Source organism: Corvus hawaiiensis, chromosome 1, assembly GCF_020740725.1.
Source record: "Corvus hawaiiensis isolate bCorHaw1 chromosome 1, bCorHaw1.pri.cur, whole genome shotgun sequence".
Classification (NCBI taxonomy): domain Eukaryota; kingdom Metazoa; phylum Chordata; class Aves; order Passeriformes; family Corvidae; genus Corvus; species Corvus hawaiiensis.
The window spans coordinates 37,538,037-37,564,249 of record NC_063213.1 but is presented as its reverse complement, the minus strand read 5'-3'; the positions used below and the strand labels follow the sequence as shown (position 1 = coordinate 37,564,249).

Genomic DNA, 26,213 nt, shown 5'->3' with positions numbered 1-26,213 from the left:
TAGTTCTCAGAGATGCTACCATCTGTTAACTTTTTTTGTCTTTGTAAAATGCATTTATTTTTCCCTTGCTGAAGGCTGAGGAAGAAAACATCCACAATCAAGGCTAACATTTTCAAAATTAACATGCAGAACTGGGGTTTTTCTTTATTTTAAAGCACTATAAATCCAATCAATATTACTATTAGGACACATAGCAGAGAAGAGAATTAGGAGAAATCTTTTCCTTTCCCCCTTTCCTCCAAAAAAGAGCATAAATAGCAAATGGCATTTGGCAAATTATTTTCCTAATTAGCTCATCTGTCTGGTGAAACAGTCTGTTCTAAGTTATCTTGCTTGACTAAGACACAATCATCAGTAACTAAGTCTTATCTTCAGAAGTGATTCCTATTTTCATTCAGTCTGGCAAACCAGTACTCGTACTCTGGATGCCCCAACATAAGGAGGACATGGACCTGCTGCAGTGAGGAGGCCATGAAGATGATCAGAGGGCTGAAGCACCTCTCCTATGGAGACAGGCTGAGAGAGCTGGGGTAGCTTAGCCTGGAAAAGAGAAGGTTCTGGGGAGACCTTAGAGCACCTTCCCGTACCTAAAGGGGGCGACAAGAGAGCTGGAGAGAGACTTTTTCCATGGGCATGTGGTGACACAACAAAAGCCAATGGCTTTAAACTGAGAGACGGCAGGTTTATATTGGATATTAGGAAGAAGTTCTTCACTGTTAAGGTGGTGAGGCACTGGAACAGGTTGCCCAGAGAAGTTGTGGATGCCCCACTGGCTGTCAGTGCTCAAGGCCAGGTTGGATGGGGCTCTGAGCAACCTGGTCTAATGGGAGGTGTCCCTGCCACAGCAGAGGGTTGAGAATACAACCCAACTTTAAGGTCCCTTCCAACTCAAACCATTCTATGATTTCATGATTTTTCCCTGAAGTCAATAGCATGGGTTTTGCTGGTTAAGTAAAACCACTAAAATACAAACAGTTGTTCATTTCTCCTTTTTAGTAACTAATGCATCTCAAATTTCAATAAGGGGATTTTAACTGAAAACACCACCACTGAAATGTCTTACTGAACACATGCCACTTGCCTTTATTCCAAAATGGCCTGTTTTACTCCAAATCATCAGTTCTGCATTTAAAAATATGATCTATCTCATCTCCTTTGGTGTCTGTTGTTTAGCTCCCAAAAAGTTACTAATCTATATTAAGAAACTAAACTAAACCAACATTTTCTGCATGAATTCCAATACTACTGCTCCAGAAAATAATTAGCCAGAATAAAACCCAATATTAATTAAATATAAAAGGAAGTTTTCTTCTTTATAAACATGTTCTCAAAATCATTGGACATATTAAAGTCTATACAGCACATGTACATGTTTCACTGCAATGACTTTGTTCTTTTTTTGGTATATAAAGACAGTTTGCTCCTTGTATCTTAAAAATTCTTCATATTTTCTGTGGACTATCTTTTCCTACACATTTTAGCTGTATAATGTATAATTTGTACTTTATTTATAAAAAATTAACATCTGAATACATGATTTACACATGAATGCAAAACTTGGGCATCTGGTTTATAGCTAGGTAGTATGCTACTGATTTTGGTCCCACCAGATCTGTGTTGCCAAATTAGTCAGCCACAGGCTGGAAATAATCTGAGTACTCATTTGAAAGATATATGACATTAAGCTTCCTGGCTGTGGAGATGTACTCATGATAACGAAGGCTTGCTCCACAACAGCAGCTTGAAATACTATGAAAACAGTTCTCCCATAAACACAGCAACGTAACTATATCCCTATACTTAAATTGCAGTTTAGCTGATATGGCGGTAACTGAAGCCTATCCTGACAGCTTCTTCTCTGTAGTTTCACTTGGATAAATTATTCTTTGCTTCACCCAGCAGTTCACTGGTGAATGCATGAAAACTTGCATAAAATAATCCAGAACAGAACATAAATTATACTTCATAAATATTAGCTTGCTCAGATTTACTGAGAAGTTATCAGGATCCCAAATTCGCACAGTTCACTGCAGCCCCATCACATCAAAGCTTCACTTCTGAATACAAGGCTCAAATCGCTGCAGCATAACATCCTCAATTTTAAGCACTAAAAGTATTTTTTTGTCAATACAATAATTAGACTGGGGGGGGGGGGAGGGGGGGAGAACCAAAGGATAGCATACTGCATGAAAACTGAACTCTTTCATTAGAAATAAACTTTACTACCTGCATACAAATTGCCACAGAACATAAATTCTTTGTTATCCTCAAGATTGTCATGTCTTTTATGAGGAACATCTTGCAACCATTCTTTGTGTTGCTGTGATGACAGACTGCAGTGCTAAGTAACTGTGATGGTAACTACAGTGTTACTTGTGCATTACAGTACTTTTCTAAAGGCCAGTGCTCAACTATGGTAAGTATACAAAATTCCAATGCTACAGTTTGAATTTGCCCATTTCTCATCCCCAGAAGAATGAATTTACTCTGCAAATGTTTCCATGCATTGCAAGATCCCCAACTACATTAATACAAACCTATCACAAGTGTCTGTGTCTTCCAGCATTACTGTAGCCTACACAGCACTTCACACTTTGTAGAGATGCCAAAATAGAACTTGCCCTCTGCTGAAAGAATCAACTAATCTGAAAAACTCCAACTAAATTTCATCACCTAGGAACGAGGCAATTTCTATTTATTTAATAATCCAATCTCTGCTGATGCTGGTAGAGCAAGAGGAAGAGTACTACCAGAAGCACACTATTCTTTCTCGTCTGTAGTTATCAACTTTTAAATACTGATGGAATTCACAGTATCACACCACTGCTCTCGACAGAACTCTGATCTAAAGTAGCATGTCCATTTCATTTAGGAAATGAACTTTATGTCCAACAACAGTCCTCCCACTTTCCTCTGATTAGAACAAATTTTAATTAAGTATGAAAAAAAGATGGGAAACTACAAGCAACAGAACTTCTCATTATCTAACTCACTCAGCTTTTTGAAAAGCCCTGGGAACATATATCATTGCCCAATATTCCTCTTGCATCATTGTAACTACAGCTTTAAACACAAAAGGAAATGAGAGACCTAAATTAACTAGGCTCTTTTCAAGTGTGCAGATTTTCAAGTGACATCACAAAGGGCAGATTAATCCCTCAACTAGCTGAAACAGTTATGTTTTCATAAAGCAAGCTTTTCTATTACCTTTAATAAGCATATAACTTAACAAAGATTTGCCCTAAATATTTCAGCTGTTTGTTGAAACAAAATATAAATTATCTTCCTTTATATACTCATTCTAATATTATTCATAAGAGATCCAAAAGCCATGGTTGTGGCAAAGTCTTTGGCCAAAAAAACCCCATCATATACCCCAATTGATTTTTCTTCCAGTGATTTTTGCAACAATTTTCCATAAATAAAAACAGGTGTGGGGTTTTAAAAATATAATGAATGCAAATGTACCTTAATATGCACAGAGTGTAAAAGCAGGGGAATCCATTTCAATTTGTCATTTCAGTGAACTGAGTTGGATTTCAAGTGGTCAGATTCTCACAAGGGGGCATGACCATGTAAGTTGCACTGGGGAAAGCATGACCCCCTTTTTACTAAGGAACAAGTTTTTAGATTGGTTCAGCGGTAATGTAATTTCATCCTAACTGGCAGAAAAATCTCTGCCATTGTCAGTCACTATTATTGCAATATTAATAGCCCCATTCAGCCAACAGCTGAATGAGTTGACAGCACTCCACCACTATTTCAAGCTAAATATACACACCTTGCACATTACTCGCATCACAATGTAACTGATGCAATTTCTGTCTTGAAAATTTCTACTTCTGAATTTATACATACACCTAGTCCACAAGTACAACCTCATCCCAGCATGAAAGTTTATCTTTCAAGTTTGCAGAAGCTGGTTTCTCAGTTACATAATTACATTTTTAGTGATAAATATCCTAAACTTATGTTTAGGATTTCTTTGGGGAAAGAGGGCTTTAAAGAAGGCCCTATTTTTTCTTCCCCCACAATCTCTGTACTTAAAATACATAAATCAAATTTAGAAAACTTGTATAGTGTATCTTACCTTTTTACCCATAGGTAGAAAAGGAAAATCCAGACCCTTCAAGGTCATCACCTTATTGGAATCTTGTAGTAAATGTTGGTATTTTTACTCTGTTAACTGACAGTACTTCATAGAGAACTTGTAGTGCATTACAGAGTGATGAAAAATATGCCATTAAAATGTTAGGATACAAGCACTGCAATTGGTCAACTAGGATAGAAGTTTTAAGTATCCAGTAGCTGAGACAGCATGGGGAATAAGTAAGCAAAAACTAACCCCTGATGTGTACGCAAATATTCTCCGAAATAGAAGATAATTGGCATCCTTAGACACCAGTTAAAACAATTTCATTTTTTCCTAATTTTTCTACTTTTCACATCAATCCATTCCATATTAGCCAGACTTCCCCCTCTATGAATCCATTCAAAAATTTTCTTTTAGTACTATTCAGAAGTTTACCTCCCTAATTGTTTACAAAGTCCTATAACAAACATTATTACACTTAGGATTAAGAGGTCCAAAGCATGCTTTATTAACTATGTAATTCAATTTGGACCATCTGGTCATAATGCTCCTAATTCCCTCTCCCCCATTAATCTCCACACACCACCTTTTTCCCAAGCATCTTCAACTGGGCAGCAATATCAAAACTTAATTTTTTGCTCATCCTCCAAAATTTCACCGCAATTCCATTTTTCAAGAAAAAATTCACATAAGGCACTGTACAGAATATTTAACAAATGCACTTTTCTATCTTGTTTTGAAGGCTACAGCTATCAATTACACTCATGCTTCAGGAAATTCTCAAAATAAAAGGACACAGGAGAACACAGAACAACTTAGGAGCTCTAGTTGGCCACTAATAAAACCAGAACGACTCATCTAAAACATCTGTCTCTAAATAGAAATAATTTTGTAAAGTATCACTCCAGCATCAACATGGATTTGCAAACCCGGAAATAACAGCGATCCAAAATTCCTTTCAAGTCCAGAAAACCCAGAAAAACAACACCTATTCAAAGTCAGAAGCCATGAAGTGTTATTCAAATGTTTAGGCAAAGACCATAATACCTGATAGCTGAAAATATTTGTATTTAAAAATAATGCAAGAATTGTAGTTCAACAGTTTTGTATGCCTGTCAGCACACAAAATTAGCTGCTTGTTTACCTCAGGAAAATAAGCAAAAACCCAGACAACTCTATATTAATTTAAACCATCACTACAGTCACTACTATGAAACATAACAAAACACACACAGCCATGTACGGAGTCCTAATGGGTGCTATTAACACCTGTGAAAGTATCAGATACTGAGCAAACAAGAACAAGAGGCATGTTGACTACCAGAAGCCATTTCTGAAGCACCGTTTGGAATTATAGGTACCTACACCTGCTGGAGAAGTGACCTGTACCTCACTCATGTACCTCAGCTAAGATTTAAGCAATCTATATGACTACAGGACAATATTCAGTGACCCTATCAATGTTTACAGCTATTCTAAAACGACTGAAAATTACTTCTACTAGAATAAGCAGTAGACCTAAGAAAGACAGTAAGAGAATTATATGTAGTAGTCCACCCTGCACGCTCCGCTTTGCAGCTAGAAACATGCAGACTAATTTACACATTACTATTTCTTTTACCTTTTATACACTCAGGAGCAACTGGGAACTCATCTGCTACTTTCACTTCTCAGACAAAAAAAGGGCAGAGAAGGGGTAGAGGGAGTTGAAGCTTTCTTTAACTCCCTATCTCCTCCTTTGATAGCTGAGTTAGTACTTGGTACAAATGGCTTCCCACCACCTTGCAGCAGAACATCTAAGCAGCCTGGGCTCACAATGCTATTCTTACATGGCTAAATGGAGCAAAGAATTATCACCAGTGGTTGGGTACAACAGAGTGTGGGGTCACATTAAAAATAAATTCCAAACAGGCAACTTTTCCGAAAAGAAGATGGGCTCTCTCTAACAAAGTATTTACAAATATACCCATTGCATCCACATTACAATTAATTAAAAAAAAAAAATTACAATGTATACAATTGCATCATTTCATACAAAAAGAACTTTTAAGCATTTTTGAGAATGTTTTGAGTATCTCCTTCAAACAAGAGCTGCTCCAGCAGTAACTCATCCACAGCTCATCCAGGTTATATTACTTCTTACCAATTAGCTGGCTTCCACATATGGCATTATCTTGAAACAGAAAACAGAGGTACAAGATCATGGTATTTACGTTTGTAGATTACTGGTTCAACTCAAAGTGGACATACATACCCACTGCTGGTGCATCATATTCATCCCCAAGTAAAATTTCAGGAGCAGAATAGGCAAGAGATCCACAGCTTGTGGTGAGCTTCTTTCCAGGCTGAAATTTGTTGCTGAAGCCAAAATCAGTCAATTTCACAAGTCCTTGTTTTTCAAAGAAAACCACATTCTCAGGTTTTAAGTCTCTATGGACTACATGCAGTTTATGGCAGTAGGATATAGCATGAACTATCTGAGCGAAGTATTTTTTTGCCAGATCCTCATTGAGACCTTCTTCATGTTTCATGATGTAATCAAACATATCTCCACCATCCCCTAGCTCTAAGATGAGATACAGCTTCGTCTGGGTGTCAATCACTTCGTACAGCCGCACTATGTTGGGATGCTGCACTAATTTCATGCACCTGACTTCTTGAAAGAGATGTCCAGTGGCGAGAGTGTCCAGTTTGGTCTTGTCAATGACTTTTACTGCTACTTTTTCACCCGTAAAGACATGCCGAGCAAGTTTGACCACAGCAAAATGGCCTCTGCCCAAAGTTTTATCCAAGTCATACAATCCTGCAATTTTTCCATCATATCCTCGTTTGAAGCCTGCCATTCTGTTTCAGAAGATGAAATAATGTTCAAGCTCTTTGGAAACGTGGTATTTTCATACAAGTGTATCTGATGCAAATAAATAGTCCATAATCACTGCCAAGCATACCTAAGAATAAAGAGACAAGATTATATACTTGTATAAGAGTAAGCAAAATTATTATCCTGTAATTACCCCAAGTTATATTAGCAGATTACTACAGATTATTTATTAATAATCTTCAGGAATTTCTGCAATAAGCCAGGCTGTGCTAACTTGCAGATTTCTGACATCACATTATCAGTATGCTTGAAGAAACTGAGTTTCAACACTGCAATAATGAAAATTTGTCCCAAATTCAGTGGCCTTCACTGTCTTGAGTCAGAAACCTTTCAGGCAGCACTTGAAGAAATCGGTATTATAAGGACGGTTAAAATTGACCAAGATGAAATATGTAACTTTTCCAGATACATTATGAAACAGCTGGGCAGCACAGAATATCAGCAAAAGGAACATACTTCATACATCTCATTTTTGGCACATCCCTTCACACTGCACATCAAACAGCTCTAATACAAAGTTCTGATGACATGACTTGGGACTTCTACCTCCTCCCTTTTAACAGCTTTCTGTTTAGAAAAGCTCAGAGTGACATACAATACTTAATTTTGTTACTCTAATTAGCTTGAGCATTATCAATCAATACTATAATTACAGCAAATGAACAAAGCTTTAAAGGCTGAAATGAAACATTTGGGTTGGATGTACTTACTGCAAATAAAATATCTTGTTAAATATTTTGACTGAAGTTATACAAACTGGTGATAAAAAGTTTGGAGGTAGGCTGCATATGTTCAGCAGTCCTAGGAATGAGTGAGGAGAAGGGGAAGAGGAGTGGGAAGGAAGCAGAGAAGACTCAAGAGTTCAGCTTTTTTATACTGAATTCCTGCTCACTTGGTGTTTAGCATTTAAGCAAACAAGACCCAACTTATAAAATATTAATGTTCAAAACTGATTTTGAAGGTCTTACGTCCCATTGTCATAGAAAACCTCCCAAAACCTTTTCCTGCATTGTTAACAGATTGATGTTTAAATAAAAAATTGTAGCTATCAAAAAGCTAACCATTTCTCCAACTTTGAGTGCAAGATAGAAATATGTAGTTAGAAGTATGAAAATTAAATGGCTCATTGCCAACTCTAAAATACAGAAAACATAGCTCTTTAGAATATTTTTTCAGTTTCAAAACTGAACTTCAAAAAGATAATCTTTGAAAAGGAAGATGGGAAACAAACAGACCCTTACATTAGTTATTTTCAAGTTGAAATGTAAGCTTTAGATTAAAAACACTCCCTGCTAAACAAGTTATTTCACAGACAGTGAAACTAATGAACCTGGTTTCGTATTAATTCAATTACAAGGCTGGGGGTCCTATGAGGATTCTCTGATGTTTAACAAGCTCACCTTACCGCTTCTCTCAGCTGGAGCCATGATACAACCTCTTCACCATCCAGCTGTCTGCTTCCACAAAACACATAGAATTCAGTTTGAGACCTCCACCCCTGTGAAATTTAAATGAAATCAATTAACTTCCAAAACTTCATAACCTAGACAAGGAACAGAGTTAAGTATAAGCATTAATAAAATAACAAACAATATAAACAATTGAGGTTTGGGGTTTTGCGTTTCTTTAAAGATAGTCATCAAGCTTTAACAAACTTCTCTGGGTTTTTTGTTGCTGTACGCACCCTTTCATTCTGCTATTAAGCACTATGCTTCACATGCTCTTTCAAAAACCACTCCACTAGAAGATGGTTGGCATATCTACTTCCCATACTGCTCATCTTACAGAGTTTCCCCTACCATTCCCATGTAACACCCTCCCATCCTTACTCAAAAAAGCACAAAACTGAATTAAAGCATTCTACATTAAATCAAATGCCTGTGTCAAACACTCTCCTACCTGGTAGAAACTATTACAGGATGCATAGGGAACAACATAGTACAATGGCAAATGCAACAATAAACAGTAGAACTCTCCTTATCTTTCAGAGATTCAAAAACTTCTTTACATTTGAGAGCAGTGGGCTTGTGTTTAATAGCACTTGATGGATTCCACCCCACCCCTCTCTGTGAAAGAGGGCAGGTGCTTTATTAAAGCATGTGAATTTTTAGCATCAAGAACATACTGCAGCAGAGCTGAATAGCTTAACTATGTGCTATGAGAAGAACCACTTCCTCCTGTTTGTTTTTAATCTCCTGATAATTTGTGCATCTTCTCATTCACCGTCTGTTCCAAAACAAGAACTATCATACTCCATTTACCTTGCCTCAAGCAACTCACAGCATTTCCTCCCTTCTAACTTCAGTTCAATCTTGTTCAAGTCCTAGTCTATCGTTCCTTTTGCAGAGGTTATTCCACAGGCTTCAGCATTCCTCTCACCCTTCTCTACTCATTTTTGGTTTGTTCTATTCTACTTTCTTAGGCCAGTTTGAGGGCTTTTTCACTACTACTGCGCACTGACAATGTTTTCAAGCAATGCTTTACTGTATAGTTGTATAATGTTCCATCTTACTGACCTAACCCCAACATGGAGACTAATGAAAAACGGTCCATGCACACACATAAACCACCTAATCTTAGCCTGTATGAAGCAATAGGGGATATATTAATCAGCTGTGCCCAATATGGTTGTGCAACTCCAGAGTCTCACTCCTAAAGGGATTGCCAGAATTTTAAAAAACCCCCAACAACAACAAAAAACCGCACACAAACATGCTTTATAGTACTGCTGTCTCCAGAGCATCCTAATCGGACTCCTGCTTCTAGATTAAAGAAATTAAAGGAAAACTGGAGCACACAAATTAAAGACAACTTGTCTGAATTTAACTGCAACACTCAGCAGTAAGGAAAGAAGATTTATGCTCATTACTTTGTTCACTTGGCACATTCTCAACCATCATTGTACAAACTCAACAAGTGATTTAACTCTAAATCACAGATTACACATAAATATCAGCCTGTCAACAGAATTCCAGCAAAAAAGTTATGCTTAAGCCACGAAGAAATATATCAGAGAGTAATCAACAGGGTAAGAGATTACAGAAATGGAAGATAAATTACGTTTACTAATGTTGCAGCCCCATAAGCTGTAATAAAATTAATGCATATTCATTAACAATTTAACTTAAAGTCTCCACAATAACAGACCAACTAACCCTTAACTCCGTGGTTTTAAAATAAATCTGCATAGATGAAGCTCCCACGGCTAAATACAAGGATCTTAGATGCAACACATGGTTTGAACACACCAAAATTTAGAATTGTTCAGCAGTAGGAAGTGGATGCAAAAATGTCATAGTGTATATAGATACAAGCCTTGGTTACAATTTAAATAAGCTATGTAAAGGAGTGCAGTTGCCATAACAATACATTTCAGAGCAGTTTCTTTTTCTCAGTTTCTCTCAAGAGTAAGAAAGTATAATTTTGACAGTACTTAAGGATCAACTAAGAGCACATTTTCATAACTTTCAAGCTGGAGCCTCTTTGAGACCCCTCCTTTGTTTTTGTCTCCTTAGCTACAACAGTGGAACTTCTGGGGCTAATTATAGATGAAATCGCCAAACCTCTAGTTTTGCCATCACCCTCCAACACAGGATTACTTTTAATGATGGATCATTTCAGTGATCCAGTTTACAATGTGACCCCTCAAACATTTTGACCAAATGAAGGAGCTGCAGACTAAAGCAGATGACAAGCAAAGTTTCCACCAGCCACACTTTAGCAGCAAGCCAAATGACAGCCTGAGAAAAAGCATTTAAGAGAGTTTTATCACGTAAAATATTTACCTGTCTTTTCTTTCACATTATCTCAAATCCCTGATAAGTTCGTTTTTCAGCATTAGAGTTTGGTTTTTCTAGTTGGTGAGTTCAGTAACCATTGGCAGCGTTTAATCCATGTGGCTAATTATGGTTCTAAAAATGCATTTTTCCCTAATTATACCAGAACTCAGCTACACCCCCAATACTCATTTTATGCAATGTAGACATTTACCAGTAAATAAATTCAGAACGGATCCTTCCTTCCCTAGAAGCTCATATACCTATGCCACAAAACACTGCAAACAGCCATTAATGGAGATCTCCAGGAGCTGTTTTGTAATATCACATGCATCTTATTAAGAAGCTTAACAACAGTACTGTGATTCAACCATCTTTAAAAGATGGATGAATAGATCTGTTTAGAAAAAGGAGCATGCTTCAGAGACACTACTTTTTCTTTAAGCAATTCACCCTATTCAGAAAGTTTCATCAGATTATATACTGCATGTAAAACCAACCTAGTTTATCTTACCCTAATGTGTGTATTAGCTTACTTTAGAAAATGAAGCTTCAAGGTCCCATTTAAACAAAATGTTGAAAAATTATCAATGCAAGGACTTCCCTGCATTATCAGGCTAACAAACATGAAAGCTGAAGTAATCCTCACTGGGACTCATCCGTCCACAGACAGCTAACCATTCCTGTCTCCCTTCTCGATAAATGGAGATTCAGTCAACACAGATAAGAGTCTGTGATAAAACAAAGTGCGCCCTAAAGCAGATAGCCAAATAGATCAAATTAATCATTTCTTAAAAGCACACGCTTTCATTTTCTGTAACAGGAGTTTAGAATGAATAGTTCAGTGGATGCACACATTATACACATCCACCAGATAGATTAAAGAAGTTTCTTTTTACCCTTTTTCTCCTTTTGCTCTCTTTTCTCTCAGATAAGTTTTTTTACCCTTTTTCTCCTTTTGCTTTCTTTTGTCTAAGATAAGTAACAGCATCTACTCCAATTATTTGTATTTGTATCTTGAGAGTAAGACTTACGTTGATAGTGTTCCTAGAAACACTAAATCCAAAATTTGACATAAATGGAATATGGAGATTCAGAAGCAATTTTTTTCACTCTGAAAGGAATTTGTACAAATCATCAGAATCTGAGAGCAAACTGAAGGACATATTAACTCAGTAAACAAAGTGCAAGTATGATTTTTCATTTTTTTTTCAATATTTCCTCCCAATTTTTATCTGCTATCCTAACATAAGGTATCTTTACAGGCTAATCCACAAACCTTTAAAAACAGTCTATCCTGTTACTATATGAGCCACTACTGGCACTGTTACACCTTCACTAACGTGTCAATCTGCTTTCCCCCAGAAGGTTTTTTACCACCTTTCTTTTGGTATAAGGGAGCACCAACACACTAGAAGCAGGTAAAAGGCATTGCAAGAGTGACATGTGAAGAATGTATACACTCAATGCATATCACATGCTCTGAAAACTTGTCATTACTCGACTCCTCCATCGTACTTCAAACTTCTTAAGCTCCTAGTACCCAGTGTTTCTTGAATATTCAAGACTCACTATGGGAGTCAGGATCCCAGGAAAGTGTATTCTCCTTCTGTTTGCATACACAGGTGTCATGGTCCAGCAGAGCCCTTCCTCCTCCACCCTCCTATGGCCTAAGCTTTCACAACCACCATTCAAAGTTACTCAAAGAAATCATGGCAATCTATACCTGCCCTACAGCCAAACATTTTGTAGATGCAGCATTTTTGGGGGGTGGAGGAAGATACAATTCACAGTAGCAGCTGTATTACAACTCAGCCTTTATATACACAATGCCCTCTAAAGCTTTATTTTCCACTTTACATGACTGCACCACAGCATACACACATATCTTCCCTTTCACTGATGACAAACCCCATGAACTCTCCTGCTCCAAGTGAGTTCCACACAAAATACTACAGGAGATTTTTTCAAGGTGTACGTGTTCTTTTATTTTCCTATTAGGCCTTAGTGTCAGAAACCAGCTCATACTGTGTTACTAAAATGTCAAGATGTATCAGCAAACCTCGCTACTATTCAGCATTGGCTACCCCTAAAATGATGAAGATCATGATGAAGAGTTATCAAGTAATGCTGTATTTCAAACATAAAAAGAAGAATTAACCTGAACAATTTAATTGTATTCCTTAGTTTTAAACAGTATATAGAATTTTGCTCTGAAAATATATAAGAGGTGCCAATTGCTGATGAAGTTTTGCCATTCTAAACATTTGGGAAATCTCTAGCGAAATTTTTATGTTTCATTGTTTTGGAATGTATTGCAGGCATTAGAGCTACTTATGTCTAGCCTTAACTCTTCTTAGAATTGAAATAAAAGCAAAATGCTAACAAGAATTCTTAAACTCTAAGGTCCATTATTCAGTGAACAGCCAACAGCAGAAATGTTTGGCAGGTCAATAAACTTGGTAAAACATTGCTCCTGGACCAACAAAATGTTGGAGGATGGGAAGGGTAGCGCTATTATAGATTTGAGAAGAAAAAAGTTACTAACAGCATTTTGTAACAGAAAAAGATGAGAGCCTGCATGACCTGAGTTCTAAGATCAAGACACTTTGAGACAGATCCAGTGCATGAGAAAAAGAAAATTTAAAAGATACAACACATGATTCAGGATATCATCAATTAAGAACATATTTATTTCTTAGATGAAGAATTCCCAAACTTTTAGACCTATAGATCGCTGTCTACCATCTATTTTCTTGAAGATTAGTGCAGCCACATCAAGCACAGACAGTTAAAGCTTTCCTCTTTCACAAAGCTAAGCTGTCATGAGTGGTCTGCAGAACACTAGAAAAGAGCACACTAAAACTTGAGAACTGTGTTGTGGAAACTCCACCAGATATTTGGTATCTGTGTGAGAGTCATCTTCAATACAGACAACTTAAAGAAGCCACGGGATCTGAGTTGGTCCTTCAAGGCCTCCACTTTAAAAGTCCAGAATATCCATTTCCTTTTTCTTTCAAAGCAGGTGAATGAGAAAAAATACAGACAACACTGATGTACAGATTGCAAAGCAACAGTGAGACAGTAGTAGTAACAGCAAGATTATGATTACAGGCTAGAAACCAAAGCTATTAAGAAGACAGATGCATGAAGACTGATGGAACTACGATTCACTAACAAACCCATCACTGGTAGTTACTGGCACTGGTTCCAATTGTGAAATATGTTAAAAGCCTAAAGTACTTTCACAACCTTGCTGATAATCGCTGCAGTTCACAAGGTACTTTCCATTTCTAAGAGGAGGTATTACAAAAGACAAATACAAGCTACCCTATGATTCAAAAACTCAGCAATAGCTTTACACCATTTAAAGTCCTCACGACAGCTACAGCTCCAAAAGCAATTAATCTCATGTATCTGTTTTCCTTTTATGCCTACTCTTGAAGGCCAGTATGTAGCTAAAGAAAAAAGCAATAGAGACACTACCCTGTCCACGGTAGCAGAGGCTTCAGCAATACAGCACTTCAGCTCTGAAGCTGCTCCTAAAGTATTATTGTATAGAAAAATACCACATCTTCCCAAATGGCCACGCCTTGTAAATTATCTTCTACATAATAGTATGTGATAACATCTTTTAAAAGGACTTGCTCCAAGTTTTGTGATACCTGCTAGTACTTTCTTTCTGTATCTGTAAATCAGCAACAAAACTTTGTTCAGACCCTGTGATGTCATATTATATAAAAAAAATTAATTTCAATTGAAATTCTCGTATTTTGCAGTTCCCACTAGCAGAAATTTTTTGCTCAACTATAGAAAATTAGCATGGGTTTCTTAGCTACAGACATTCATACATCTAACCAACCAGATCTGGTATTTCAGTCAACACTTGTACAAGCAACAGAGATAACTCAGGGTAGTTGGACTCCCTAGCCCAAAATTATACTTTTCCAAGCTTGATAAACAGTATCCAAGTAGATTTTTGAAGATTTTTAGTATTATGAATCCCATCACATTTTCCTTTTTTACTTCTTTTTTCTTCCCCCAAAATAATGAGGAACATAAAACTGATGCAGAAATATTTTGCATATCAGGTGATTCATGCCAGTACCACCATCTTTTAGACAGGACATTAAATCTTTATTTCCAGGAAACTTATGACAGGACCTTTGCAGAAAGCAGACAACTCAGACTTCTCCACCAAACTAAACTTTTAGAGGAGCTGCTTCATCTACTCCATGTTCATGAACTCCCAGAATTGTTTCACCTTTTTCAAATGTCTATTTATTAACATTACCACATAATTTTGTCATGCCAGGCAGTGCAGCCAAGACCATTAACGGGAGCTCTAAACATTCCCCCATTAATCAATGAACACTTAGGTGTGGCATAATATTTCAATGTTAGCATGGTTTTAACACCTACATTTTAGTTGTGTAAATTCAGAACCACAAACATGATTTTTATTCTGTATCAAGGGAGGCGAAAGCATCACATGCCATCTCAAACACAAATATTCAGATGCAAATATGTGCATACTCTCAGTACCTATTACAAACAATAATAATTTCTATTACATTTCTTAACATCTTCAAGGTCGAATGTCAGATAGCTTCATTTGTTTAGCAATACATCTGGTAATATCAAATTCAAGTACTGAATTGACTTAAGTTGCCTCTATAAGACTGATGTTTTCCACGTAGGATACACACTGCTTAAATCTTGATAAATAGATTGACTCCAACTTACAGTTACTCAGTTTCAATACCTTATTCTCATTTATAGCATCCTAAATTAGTTAGGAACAGCCAGACACCTGAAACTTGCCACGCTTCAACATAAACTAAGATTATGAAAGTCTAGGCTATCATCTCTCAAGTAAAGTTGGTTTAACTAGATAGGAGAGTGCTGCAGAAAAACCCACAATGATACACAAAGAAAGAATAAAAACCAGGCTGTCAAATACAATGCAACATTTGTGTCCCAGCACTGTTGTAGAAGATCACTATAACAGGGATTCAGCTTTTCAGAAAGTGAACATGCTCTGTTTTAGACTTTGCAAGTATAATTATATCTCATTAACTTCTTCACATTGGTGACTCAATCAACTTATGTGTACTAGAATTCTGCCAGGGTGAGTTATCCTAGAATTGTAAGGGAATATACATTTTTTTCAAATCCTCTTAAGCTCTTATATAATACTGTTATGTGTATTAAAACAACAGGTACGTACACTATTATAGCAGCTGTAGCATTTCAGTCAAGTGCTTGAAAATAATGTGACACAGAAGATGGGCAGAACCTCACAGGCTATTAAAGTTAAGAGTTTATGCAATTTAATATTACTATATTCATTATAAACTGCAGTTCAGCCCTATATGCCTGATCTGAACCATGTTTCATTGCTTTCTTATTTTAAGACATAATCAGGAAACACTTTTAAATAGGAATGAACAGAAGTTCATCACTAAGTTTTACAGCTACAGCATTTCAGTGGAATTTTGAAAATCCAAGAAAAGAAGTGCATTATTTCCCAGGAGACACATTGTGAGGAAAAAACCCAGGATACTGTGCCCTTGAAAGCAAGGCAGGCTAAGCAACACAAAGGCGCTACTTTGGCATTACAGTTGCCAGCAAGATAAAAGGGACAATGATACACTGGAGGTGTAGACTGCAAAAGAATTATTCGAGTATGATTCGAAGGCAGTTAGAAGAGACCAGGTTGGTCAGAACAGCAGACAAGATGACTACTGCAAGCAGAAGAACATCTGCAGTAGCATATTAGCATGCATACCTTTAACATGCTACTTCTTTAAAATAATCAGAAAGCAGACTATTTATTACAGTACAACCACTCACACCACATAGCAGGATGATTCAAGGAACAGCAGTAACCTGTAGAGTGTCCAGCACTCGAACTGTACTTTCTTGCTTCTCAACTGTGTAAAATGAAAACAAAAACCATAACACAGTAAGTACACTTAAGATGCAATTTTCCCTTTTCCCTGTTTTTCATGAAAGCCTCAAGTGTGGATCATAAAAGATTCTCTTAAAAGAGCCAGATGAATGTGCTGTCTTAGATGCTACCTTGCCTACCAGGCAAAGCTCCAGCACTCAGGTTAGCTTCTCCTTCCAAACACTTGAAAAATCATGTCATCATTCTACCACTTTTCTGGTCATTTAGAATATTCAGGAAAAATAAGAGGCAAGACTGGACTTTCTCCTCCTTAGCTTTTATTATTAAGCCCTCTAATCTGGATGTTGTATACACTAGAAGTAAAAGGAGCAGATATTAGTCTGTTTAAGTAAACATTTTGATATGTTTCACAAGGTAAAATTTGATTGCATTGTTTAGCGATGATTGTTAGTTCTTATTTGTTTCAGATTCCTTCCAAGGATCAGCAATAGTACAAAAACAACTACGAGCCAATTTCCCACTTTCTGTGATATATCTGCCAAAAAAACCCCACCATTCCTTAACCCAGCTTCTAATGGTGCATGCCTTGAAAGAAATGCTTAATTCTAACACAATAAACATTTGTGAGTAAACACTTCTATAGAGATTTTGCTTTGCAGAGATTCGTTAAACTGGTCCTTCCCCAGAGCCTGAAGATCTAAATATATCCATAATAAACAACTCCAAAAAAGCAGCCGATATGACTAAGTAGTGACTGCACTACAGAGGGCAGGCGTAAGCACATTTGCATGCACTTCATTCATGCTAGATGGCTGAAAATCATACAATACACTTCAGCTGCTCCAGTAACTGTAATGGTACCACTGAAGAAACCACTTCTTTGCCCTCATCTACTCAGAACAAGCTCTTGGAAGCAAGATGATCCATAAGAAACTATCTGTGAATAAGCAAAAACCCAAAGCTTCCTGTATGCATGTATCCCACATAAAGGTTTCTCCTTCACAGGTATACTAGCATCTCTTACCAATAAAAACATCCAATCTGAAAATAGGTCACTTTTGTCACCAACCATCCTCTGGCCAATATAGGGAGTTTTGCCCTAGTGGATATTCTCCAATACTTCATTCAGTCTACTTACTTAAAAAAAAAAAAACAAAACAAAAACCCAAACCAACCAAAACAAAACAAATAACAAAACCAACCACATGTATCTGTCCTTCAACTATTACACTGCACATCAACTATCCTTAAAAGTCACCTTCCATTAATTTAAGCATCTGGGTACCAAAACTCACCTGGCAAGAAGCACAAAGACTTCTGTGCCGGACCTTGCTAGTTATTCTACCAATTTCTATACTAATCTCTTGGCAGTGAATTCAACGTAATAAGTGTACTGACAGCAGCAAAACAGCAAAGTACTGACAAAGAACGAGCAATACTTCCAGCCTCTGTCAGGAGAGGCACGCTCCAACCCTGGGCAGAAGGAGACGAAGGCAAACCTGTTGGCTACGCACCGGATACCGAGGGGCGAGATGCACCGTCATCCCCCTAAAACGCATCCGCGGCCGGACCGCGGGGTTCTCGCCTCACTTGTTTATTTTTTTGTCCCTTCCCAGCAACGGAACCTACGCGGCGGAGCCGTCGCGGGCAGCAGCAGCGCAGGGGTGACGGAGAGACCGGTGTCACTCCGGTCACACGCGCGGGGCCGGGTGTCACCGCGGTCACACGGGGCCGTGTCGCACGGACGCTCTGCCGCGCCGGGGGCACGGGAGGCTCCCGGCATCCCGCCGTCCCCGCAGGAACACCCGCATCCCGGGAGCCCATCGTCCCCCGCAGGAACACCCGCACCCCGGGAGTCCGCCGTCCCTACAGAAACAACGGCTTCTCCCCTCCCTTCCCCAAGCCCTCCCCTCCAGCCCCGCCGGCACCGACACACCGACCTTCGGCGACGGCCGGCAAACGTCCCCTCCACCGCCTCCTCCTCCCCCTGGGCCGAGGCCGCCATTGGGCTCGGCCGGCTCCGGGAGGAACGGGAAGGCGCAGGGAGGGGGAGGAAGGAACCCACCACACCCCACCGGCCCAGCCTGAGCCGAACGCGGCCCAACCCCGCCGGCAACTTACTGCCCGCAGCGGCGGCGTCTCCTCGGGGCGCCGCGCCCCGCGCCGCCCCCTGCATGGGCAGCGCCCGCTGCGACTGCCCTCGGGAGCGGCGACGGGGACGGGGAGCTGAGCGCGGAAGGAAGGAGGGACAGAGAAGGGACAGAGGGAGTCCAAGAGCCGAGCGGGGAAGGTCGGCGGGGCTGCGGCAGGTCGCTCTCCTTGCCCGCGCTGCGCTCGGACGGGACCCGGCGCTGCGGCCGCTCCTGCTGCGCCTCCGAGTCGCGACTGATAACAACGGCCGCGGCTCGCGCGGGGCCGCGAGGGGCGGGGCGGGGCCAACGGACGCCCGCGCGCAGCCGCGCCTGCGCCGCGCGGCGGGGAGGGGAGGGGAGGGGAGGCCAGGCCGCGCGCCAAGCGCAGTCACGACGGGGGCCAATGGCGGTGGCGGGGGGGCGGGCAGGGGATGGAGCGCCTGAGGGGAGCTGAGCGGAGGGCAGTGGGAGTGCTCGGTTCGGTCCTCTCTGGGCTTCGCCTTCATGGAGGTTCTGAGCAATTCGCCCTAGAAAAAAGAAAAATAAGAGCGAATAAAGAAAAATAAGGGCGAAGCGCTGAAGGTGTGAGGAGAGGGTGAAGAAGCCCGCGCGTCCGCCACCTGCGTGGCGGCGAGTTGGCGGCCCCCTGTGCCTCTGGAGGGGTCGCTGGGCTGGAGGGCTCGTTAAAGTCGTGAAAGGGCCACGCCTGTGATTCCTGGGTAGAAATAATAGCGTATAAATGAGAGTATAGGGAACACAGAATCAGTTCGATTGGAAAAGACTTCTGAGATCATCGAGTCCAACCTGTGACCGAACACCACTCCGTCAACCAGACCATGGCAGGGAGTGCCACGTCCAGTCTTTCCTTAAACACCTCCAAGGACAATGACTCCACCACCTCCCCGAGCAGGGAATGGTGCCCCTTGTGTCCTGGGCAGCTGGCCTGGGTAGCAATGGTGTGAGGGCATCGAGGCACACTGCTGTTGGATTTCACTGTGGTGAGAAGGGTGGGAGCACAATGGATGGTGGAGGTCATCTGGAAGCAGGGAGAGTGAAAGGAAAGGATGGCAGTGAAGCTAGTAGGAGTAAACAGGTCGAGGAACGAGCCTGGCAGGGGTTTCAGAGCTTCCCTTTACACATACCCCTGTCACAGCAGTTTCCCTGCACACATACAAGGCCCTACGTGTAGTGAAGGCGAGGGAAACATCTCAAGTGGTTGTGCTACAGAAGCAGTCAGGCTAAGTGTGTGCTAAGAGGGATGAGCAAAGTGGTTGCTTGGAACATCAGAAATAATGCAAGAATTTCCTCTGAAGATCAAGGAAGGAAAATCTTTGAATAGCCAGGAAAATAAAAGACTTGAAAGTGGCACTTTGAAAAGTGCCCTGTTTTTTTTTCCAATAGAAATGGCCAATCAAGATATATGAAGAGAGAATACAAAACCTCACTATACAGCTAAGCCTAATTTTAAGAAAATGTTTGAGAAATGCTTTTCATTTTTTCCCATGCTTTGACAAAATTTAGATATCATTCTTTTGTTAATAGCTTATGTACAGCAGAGGCTATTGAATTAATCTGGAATTTCTTAGCTTGAAACCAATGTTTGTGAATACACTAAGCCAGAAAATACAGTTCATGGAATGACTAAACTGAAATAGTGTGATCATATGTAATAATAAAGGACGTAATGATTTTGTATTTTAAGGTTTCAAAGAGAAATAAGGTGAAAAATACATGAAGATTTCAGGATATGTTGAGTCTGATCACTGCCTCCTGTAAGAATGAGAATTTCATTATTTGGTCAGCATTTCTCCACTTTCCAATCAGGCTTGATTCTCCATGCTTGCACAATTCAGACACCAGTAAAACACAACTGATTGCTGAATTTACAAGATGGATTTGATGTAGGAGATTGCAATAACCAGCCCATCACCTGTGTCTGCCTGATTATCACTTGATTTCTCAAGTCTGAGTTTGCACAAGCATGTGATATGCACCACTTGGATTTCTGAGCCTGCCATGGTCAGGTGATGCCTCACACTTATTGTGTTGTAAAACTTAAATCTAGATTCCATCTCTCTAGTTAATTATGTATTTCCAGTTGTTTTTCATTGGCATGTTGAAGAAGGCACATCTCACAGAGACCAAATGATGATTCAGTTCATGGCCACTAAGTGTTCCTTTGCAAAATATTTTGGCATGAAGGACTTTTCTATATCAGCTAGAAATCACATTATCATCTATTGCACTGCCACACAGGATATTGTGCTCAGATGTACTCAGCTTTTCCGTATGTTTTCTTATGTGGGAAAACAGGTGGGTAGAAAAGGATACATTTGCAGGGGGAAAAAAAATCTCACCTGCAACATAGCTATTTTGAGATACTATACTTAGGGTCACTTATGCAATACAACAGCTGTTTTATTCAATGGGATGAGTCTTTGTAGCTGGGTATGTGTGAGACCAAGAAGAGGGTCAAGAATATATGCAGCACTTAAGTGGAGACAACAGGGACTGGAAGGAGTCTGGCAGTTGTAGTGGGATGGAATTACCTGTTTTCAGGCAACTTTATCACTGTTTACACTAGATCACGTACTTCTGGGGTGAGACCAATACCAGTCTCTGACAAGGTAATGTAAATCTCCTGTCACATATACAGTCACTTACACTGGGCTTTGTCTTCAGTGGCACAGGGCTGTGTTTGGTTTTGTGAGGGTTTTTTTGCAGTGAAAACGTAATGAATGTGGTAGCTACATGCCTGTAAAACCACGCAAGCTGCAGCGAGGTTGCTGGGGGAAGTCAGCCCTGTGCTGCTGCTTTTGGTTGGCCTTGCCTGGTTTACCCCGCAATAAAAGCGCCGTGCCTTGGTCCCCACGTCAGTTATAAAACAGGACAGCTAATACACGATAGCTGTGCCGCAGCAAAACACACCTCACCCGTCAGTCATTGGCCTGAATGTATTTGTCTAGGGAAGGTGACAGCAACAGCCTCATGCATCTGTTTGAGGGAATGCTCATGGCATACATGCTTCCAAATCAGACCAGACGACATTCCTCCTTGCTAAATCCAAGCATAATCTACTACAGGAAGAAAATGGTAGATAATATTTGTTTTTACAGAATACCTACTGGCTGACATTAGAAATAACCTTATTTTAGATAAGATACAAAAAGTGTAAGCCATCTCTCAAAAGTATGGGGTGTATAAACACGTGTGAAATTGTTAGTCTCCAGGATGTGAGAAGGGATACGTTCTTAAAAAGATCATTATGGTTCACCTGTTTCAAAAATTAGGCTAATACATAATGTAAATTATTTTGCACCTTTCCAGTGACACATGTTTGAAATACAAAGTAGGGCAAGAAAATGTTGGGATGTCTCAAAATGCTTGAGGCTTAAATCATGACTTTGGACCAGCCTTTGTGAGTATGTCCATTCTCCCTAGTAATTCCCAAACCCACTGGTCAAATCTGAATTAAAGGGGTAGATATTTCCAGAATTACATGTTTTCATAAGTGTCATGAAACTAGGCCTATGCAGCAAACAGTAACCTTACCTGTACTCCCTGTACAGCAGAAGCTGCAGTGTGAGCTCACCCTTCATTAGTCACAGGAGAATCCGAATGCATGAGAGTAGCTTTTTCCCCTCAGGGTGGGAAAAGCTTCAGTCAAAATTCACACTTCATTAGACACTGGATAATCGGAGCATGAGGCTCAAATCCATAGGCCTCATTAGTTCCCTTTCATTATTAAATTATTAACAGTTTCCCTGACAAAGCAGAACAAAGCAGCTGCCTTTGGACAGATATAGAAGAGTACAATTTATACTGCAGCTTATGAAGGACATTCAGATATTACATTTCTTAATAGCCTCGGTGCTTGCATTTGAACAATCTGTACATTTCCATGATCAGGGGAGGTAACTCAGGTTTCTGGGCTGATGCAGAAACTGCTGGAAATACCCAAAGGAATCATATACAGTCTCTTTTCTGAGGTCAAAGCTGTATTTAAGATTTGCAAATGATCCCAAGGGCAACAAGAAGAGCTTCTGCCACAACTCGAAGAGTAGAAGACTGAAAACAAGAGACGTGGTCTTGTTCCTGAATGGGGCAAATGATCTAGCAATGGAAACCGATGAGGTTGTGGCACCCAGAGCCACTGTTGCCTCAAGCATATCATCAAGGTCTCCCGGATCTCTGTGCTTAGAGTTCGTGGAGGAGAACTGTCAGCAACAGGTGAGGATCAAGTCAAGGATTACATGGGAGAATTTGACCCATAAACATTCATGGGATCAACAGAGCTGTATCCAAGATGTTGAGGGAGCTGTCTGGTGTCACTGCAAGACTGCACTTTTTTCTTTGAAAGGTAGTGGAGACTGGAGTCTCTACAACCATTAGAGTGTTCCCCAATGACTCTTGAAAAAAAGTCCAAAGGGAAACTCTCAGCTGATCAGCCTCACTACAGTCCATGTGGAAATCCATGTCCTCCTGGAACACTTTTCTGAACACAGGAAGGAGGAGGTGATCAGGAACAGCCAGCATGCCTCACCAACCCAATTGCCTTCTATTGTAAAACAACTGGATTTGTAGATGAGGAAGAGCAAAGGATATTATTTACCTTGACTTTTGCAGTGCTTTTGACACCGTCTACTGTCTTGTATCCAAATTAACATGTTGTGGGCTAGATAGATGGACAACCACATGGGTAAAATATTGGATGATAGGACTCAGAGGCCAGCAGTTAAAGGGCTGTACTCTCTCTGGAGGCCAGTAAGAAGTGGAGTACTGTAGGGATCTGTCCTGGGACCTGACCTGTTTAATGTCTGTAGGAATGCCTAGAGGAGGTGACAGAGTGCCCTTTCATCAAGTTTGTGGATGACAGCAGATTAGTGGGAGAGCCAATATGGTCAAGAGTAGAGCTGCCACTCAGAGGGACTCAGGCTGAAAGAATGGTATGACAAGAACCTCATGAAATTCAACCAGGACAAACAGTATCTGGGACAGACTAACTCAGGGTATGGCTCTGTGGAGAAGGGCATGGGGTCCTGGGGGACAGCTGGGTAAGCCCAAGCCAGTGATGAAGGCTAACAGCATCCTGGACTGTGTCAGTAGGAACACAGCCAGGAGAGGGGGGAAGCAATTACCATCCTCTACTTGGCACTCGGACCGCATCTGGAATACTGAGCTTTTCCACCACCACGTAGCTGCTCTGCAGTGCTGCTGCAGGCCTTTCCAAAAGGTCTCTCCTTCTCCTAGGAAGGGCACAAACACCCACCCACACCCACAGGAAACACAAAGCAAGGCCATGGGTGCTCTACTGCTGTGGAGGAGGAAGGCGTGTGCTTCCTGTAATGGGTGGAGAGTAGTGTTTCCCGCTGGTGCCAAGGGCCATTAGAGAGCTGCTGACAGCTGTGAAGGAAGCACATATCGTGTCCCCTAACTCCTCATTTGCTTTTTAGTCAAAGCAACTAATCCCACCTGGTGACACAAATAGCAGACACAGTGATACAGGGGACCCTTGGGCTGACAGGGAAACTGGGATGTGGCCCAAGCTGACTTAGCCCAGGCAAGGGGGACAAAAATATCAGGCTGAGACCCAGCATGTAGCCTCTCTGGGTCCTGACTAGCACAGAAGTAGTGCAGAAACTTTGCCCTTCCTATGATACCTTTGTCCCACATCTTATTCTGGTGAGCTGATGACACAGTTCAAAAGCTCCTGCTTCAGTCAGAAAAGAACCGGATATTAAAAGAACATCAGGCATAGAAATGATGAATGAAGTAAGGTAAGACATGGACTCCTAATGCCTTAGTCTGAAAGGATAAAAATGTATCAATCTGGAAGGGAAGGTAGAGGCACGAAGTCTGTAGACATGCCATTAGTGTTTTAAGTGATAAACTAATTAAACATAGTAAAGTTAGGAGTGGTTCTAAGGCTGGTGACTTGCATTCCTTTTCACTTATGGTTTTGGGCTTGGCCCAAGTTATTTAGGGATTCCTAGTAACTCTTCTAGAAGAGCCAGGATAGGAAAAAGTGAGTCAGTTGTAGAAAAAAAATCCCTTAGTGCCAACATGTTCTTTTATAGTAGTCAGGAGCCTAACTCAGGAGTACTCTCTGTCTTTCTCTGTTCTGGGAAAGGTTGGGAGACCTTTGTGTGGGACAAAGTGCTAGGTTTCCTTGTGCAGGTGTCACGCTGGCTGGGGAAGACTTTGTCTGAACTTTCTCAAAATCCCCAACCACCTTGCCTGGGTAGCATAATAAAGAAAGCAGCATTGACCTGGGAGGAAGAAGGGAAGGTAGGGTTTAGAAAAATTGTCCTTCTGAAGAACAGTCTATGGTGAGAGACTCTCTGTAAATAAATGGCAAAAAAAATTCTTTCAAATTCTCTATGAGTATGGGGCTTGAATACACTAAATGGTAGAAAGTGTAGAAAATCAGCCATACATGCGCTGCTACAGGGAAAAAGCACACAATTATTGAGTTAAAATCAAAATTAGAATTCTGATCATGTGACAGATTACTTAACCCCAGTTGTTTGCTACTGAAGCATAAGTGCTAATGGCTAGGATATGACCTATATTCCACCCTGCCACTTCAATGGATGATGTCCTAAAAAGAAAATATTTAAAAGCTTTTTGCAGTATTATAATTGTTGCTTATTTTCAGCTATGTTCAAACACACATTACCTAAGGAAGGGTCCTTAGTAGTACGTACCCCTGATCTAAACTTAATTGCGTCCAGTGCACTGCAGGAAATAACAAGATGGGATGTGGAGACTTGTTGCTGAAGACCTGTACAACTATGTAATGCCATGGATTTAAAAATAAGCAATTTCTTGGAAGGAGAGCTTGAGAATTGCACCTTTGAGGGCAATTGTAGTCATGGAACAGCAGTAATCATGTTTTACACAGCAAAATGTGTTTCTTTGGAATAACTGATGTTCATCTAAAAGGATAGCGTTGCCATTTTCACAAGTGCAACATTTTAGTTTTGAAAAGAAACATTTCAAAAATTCATGTCAACAAAGGATTTGGGGTCATGGGGTTTTGTTTGATTGTTTTTTTTAGTTCTGATGAATGCCATGCTAAATACTTACACATCTGCTCTCAGCACTCAACAAATGTAGTCAAAATTACCTCTGCCGGTGCAGTAAAGGCAAATGGTTAAAGCTGTGTGGTTAAACTCACACCCTGGAATGAAGACTGAAGGGCAGAGCAGCTTTCCAGGTTTAGCAGATTGAAGCTCCACATTCTCAAGAATTCACAGCTGCAGCCTTGGCCTGGACTTTGCTACTAGTGCTGCAGAAGTTGTATCCACCTACACCTCAACTTCAATTTGGCCTATGCCTTAGAGCTCAGGAAGCAGTCTATTTTGCTTGTGTTTGCTTATTTTTGCTCAGTTTTCCTTTCTGTACTTAGTCTTCC

The 26,213-nt window shown here is 40.3% G+C and overlaps 1 protein-coding gene across 4 annotated transcripts in view; it reads right to left on the bottom strand.

Moving 5' to 3' along the window:
• The window catches only part of SNRK (SNF related kinase), a 38,708-nt gene extending 19,625 nt beyond the window's left edge, over window positions 1-19,083 (bottom strand). The window contains exons 1-3 of one of the 4 annotated variants that reach the window (XM_048301060.1): window positions 18,786-19,083; window positions 8,375-8,472; window positions 6,348-7,041 (exon numbers count right to left, since the gene is read on the bottom strand). In XM_048301060.1, coding sequence (XP_048157017.1) covers window positions 6,348-6,936 — 589 coding nt within the window. In that variant the 5' untranslated portion in view covers window positions 6,937-7,041; window positions 8,375-8,472; window positions 18,786-19,083. Of the gene's footprint in view, window positions 1-6,347; window positions 7,042-8,374; window positions 8,473-11,784; window positions 11,804-16,606; window positions 16,688-18,785 lie in introns of those variants that run through there. The other 3 variants (XM_048301070.1, XM_048301077.1, XM_048301086.1) reach the window with 3 other exon arrangements.
• Between the last annotated feature and the right edge of the window lie 7,130 nt (window positions 19,084-26,213).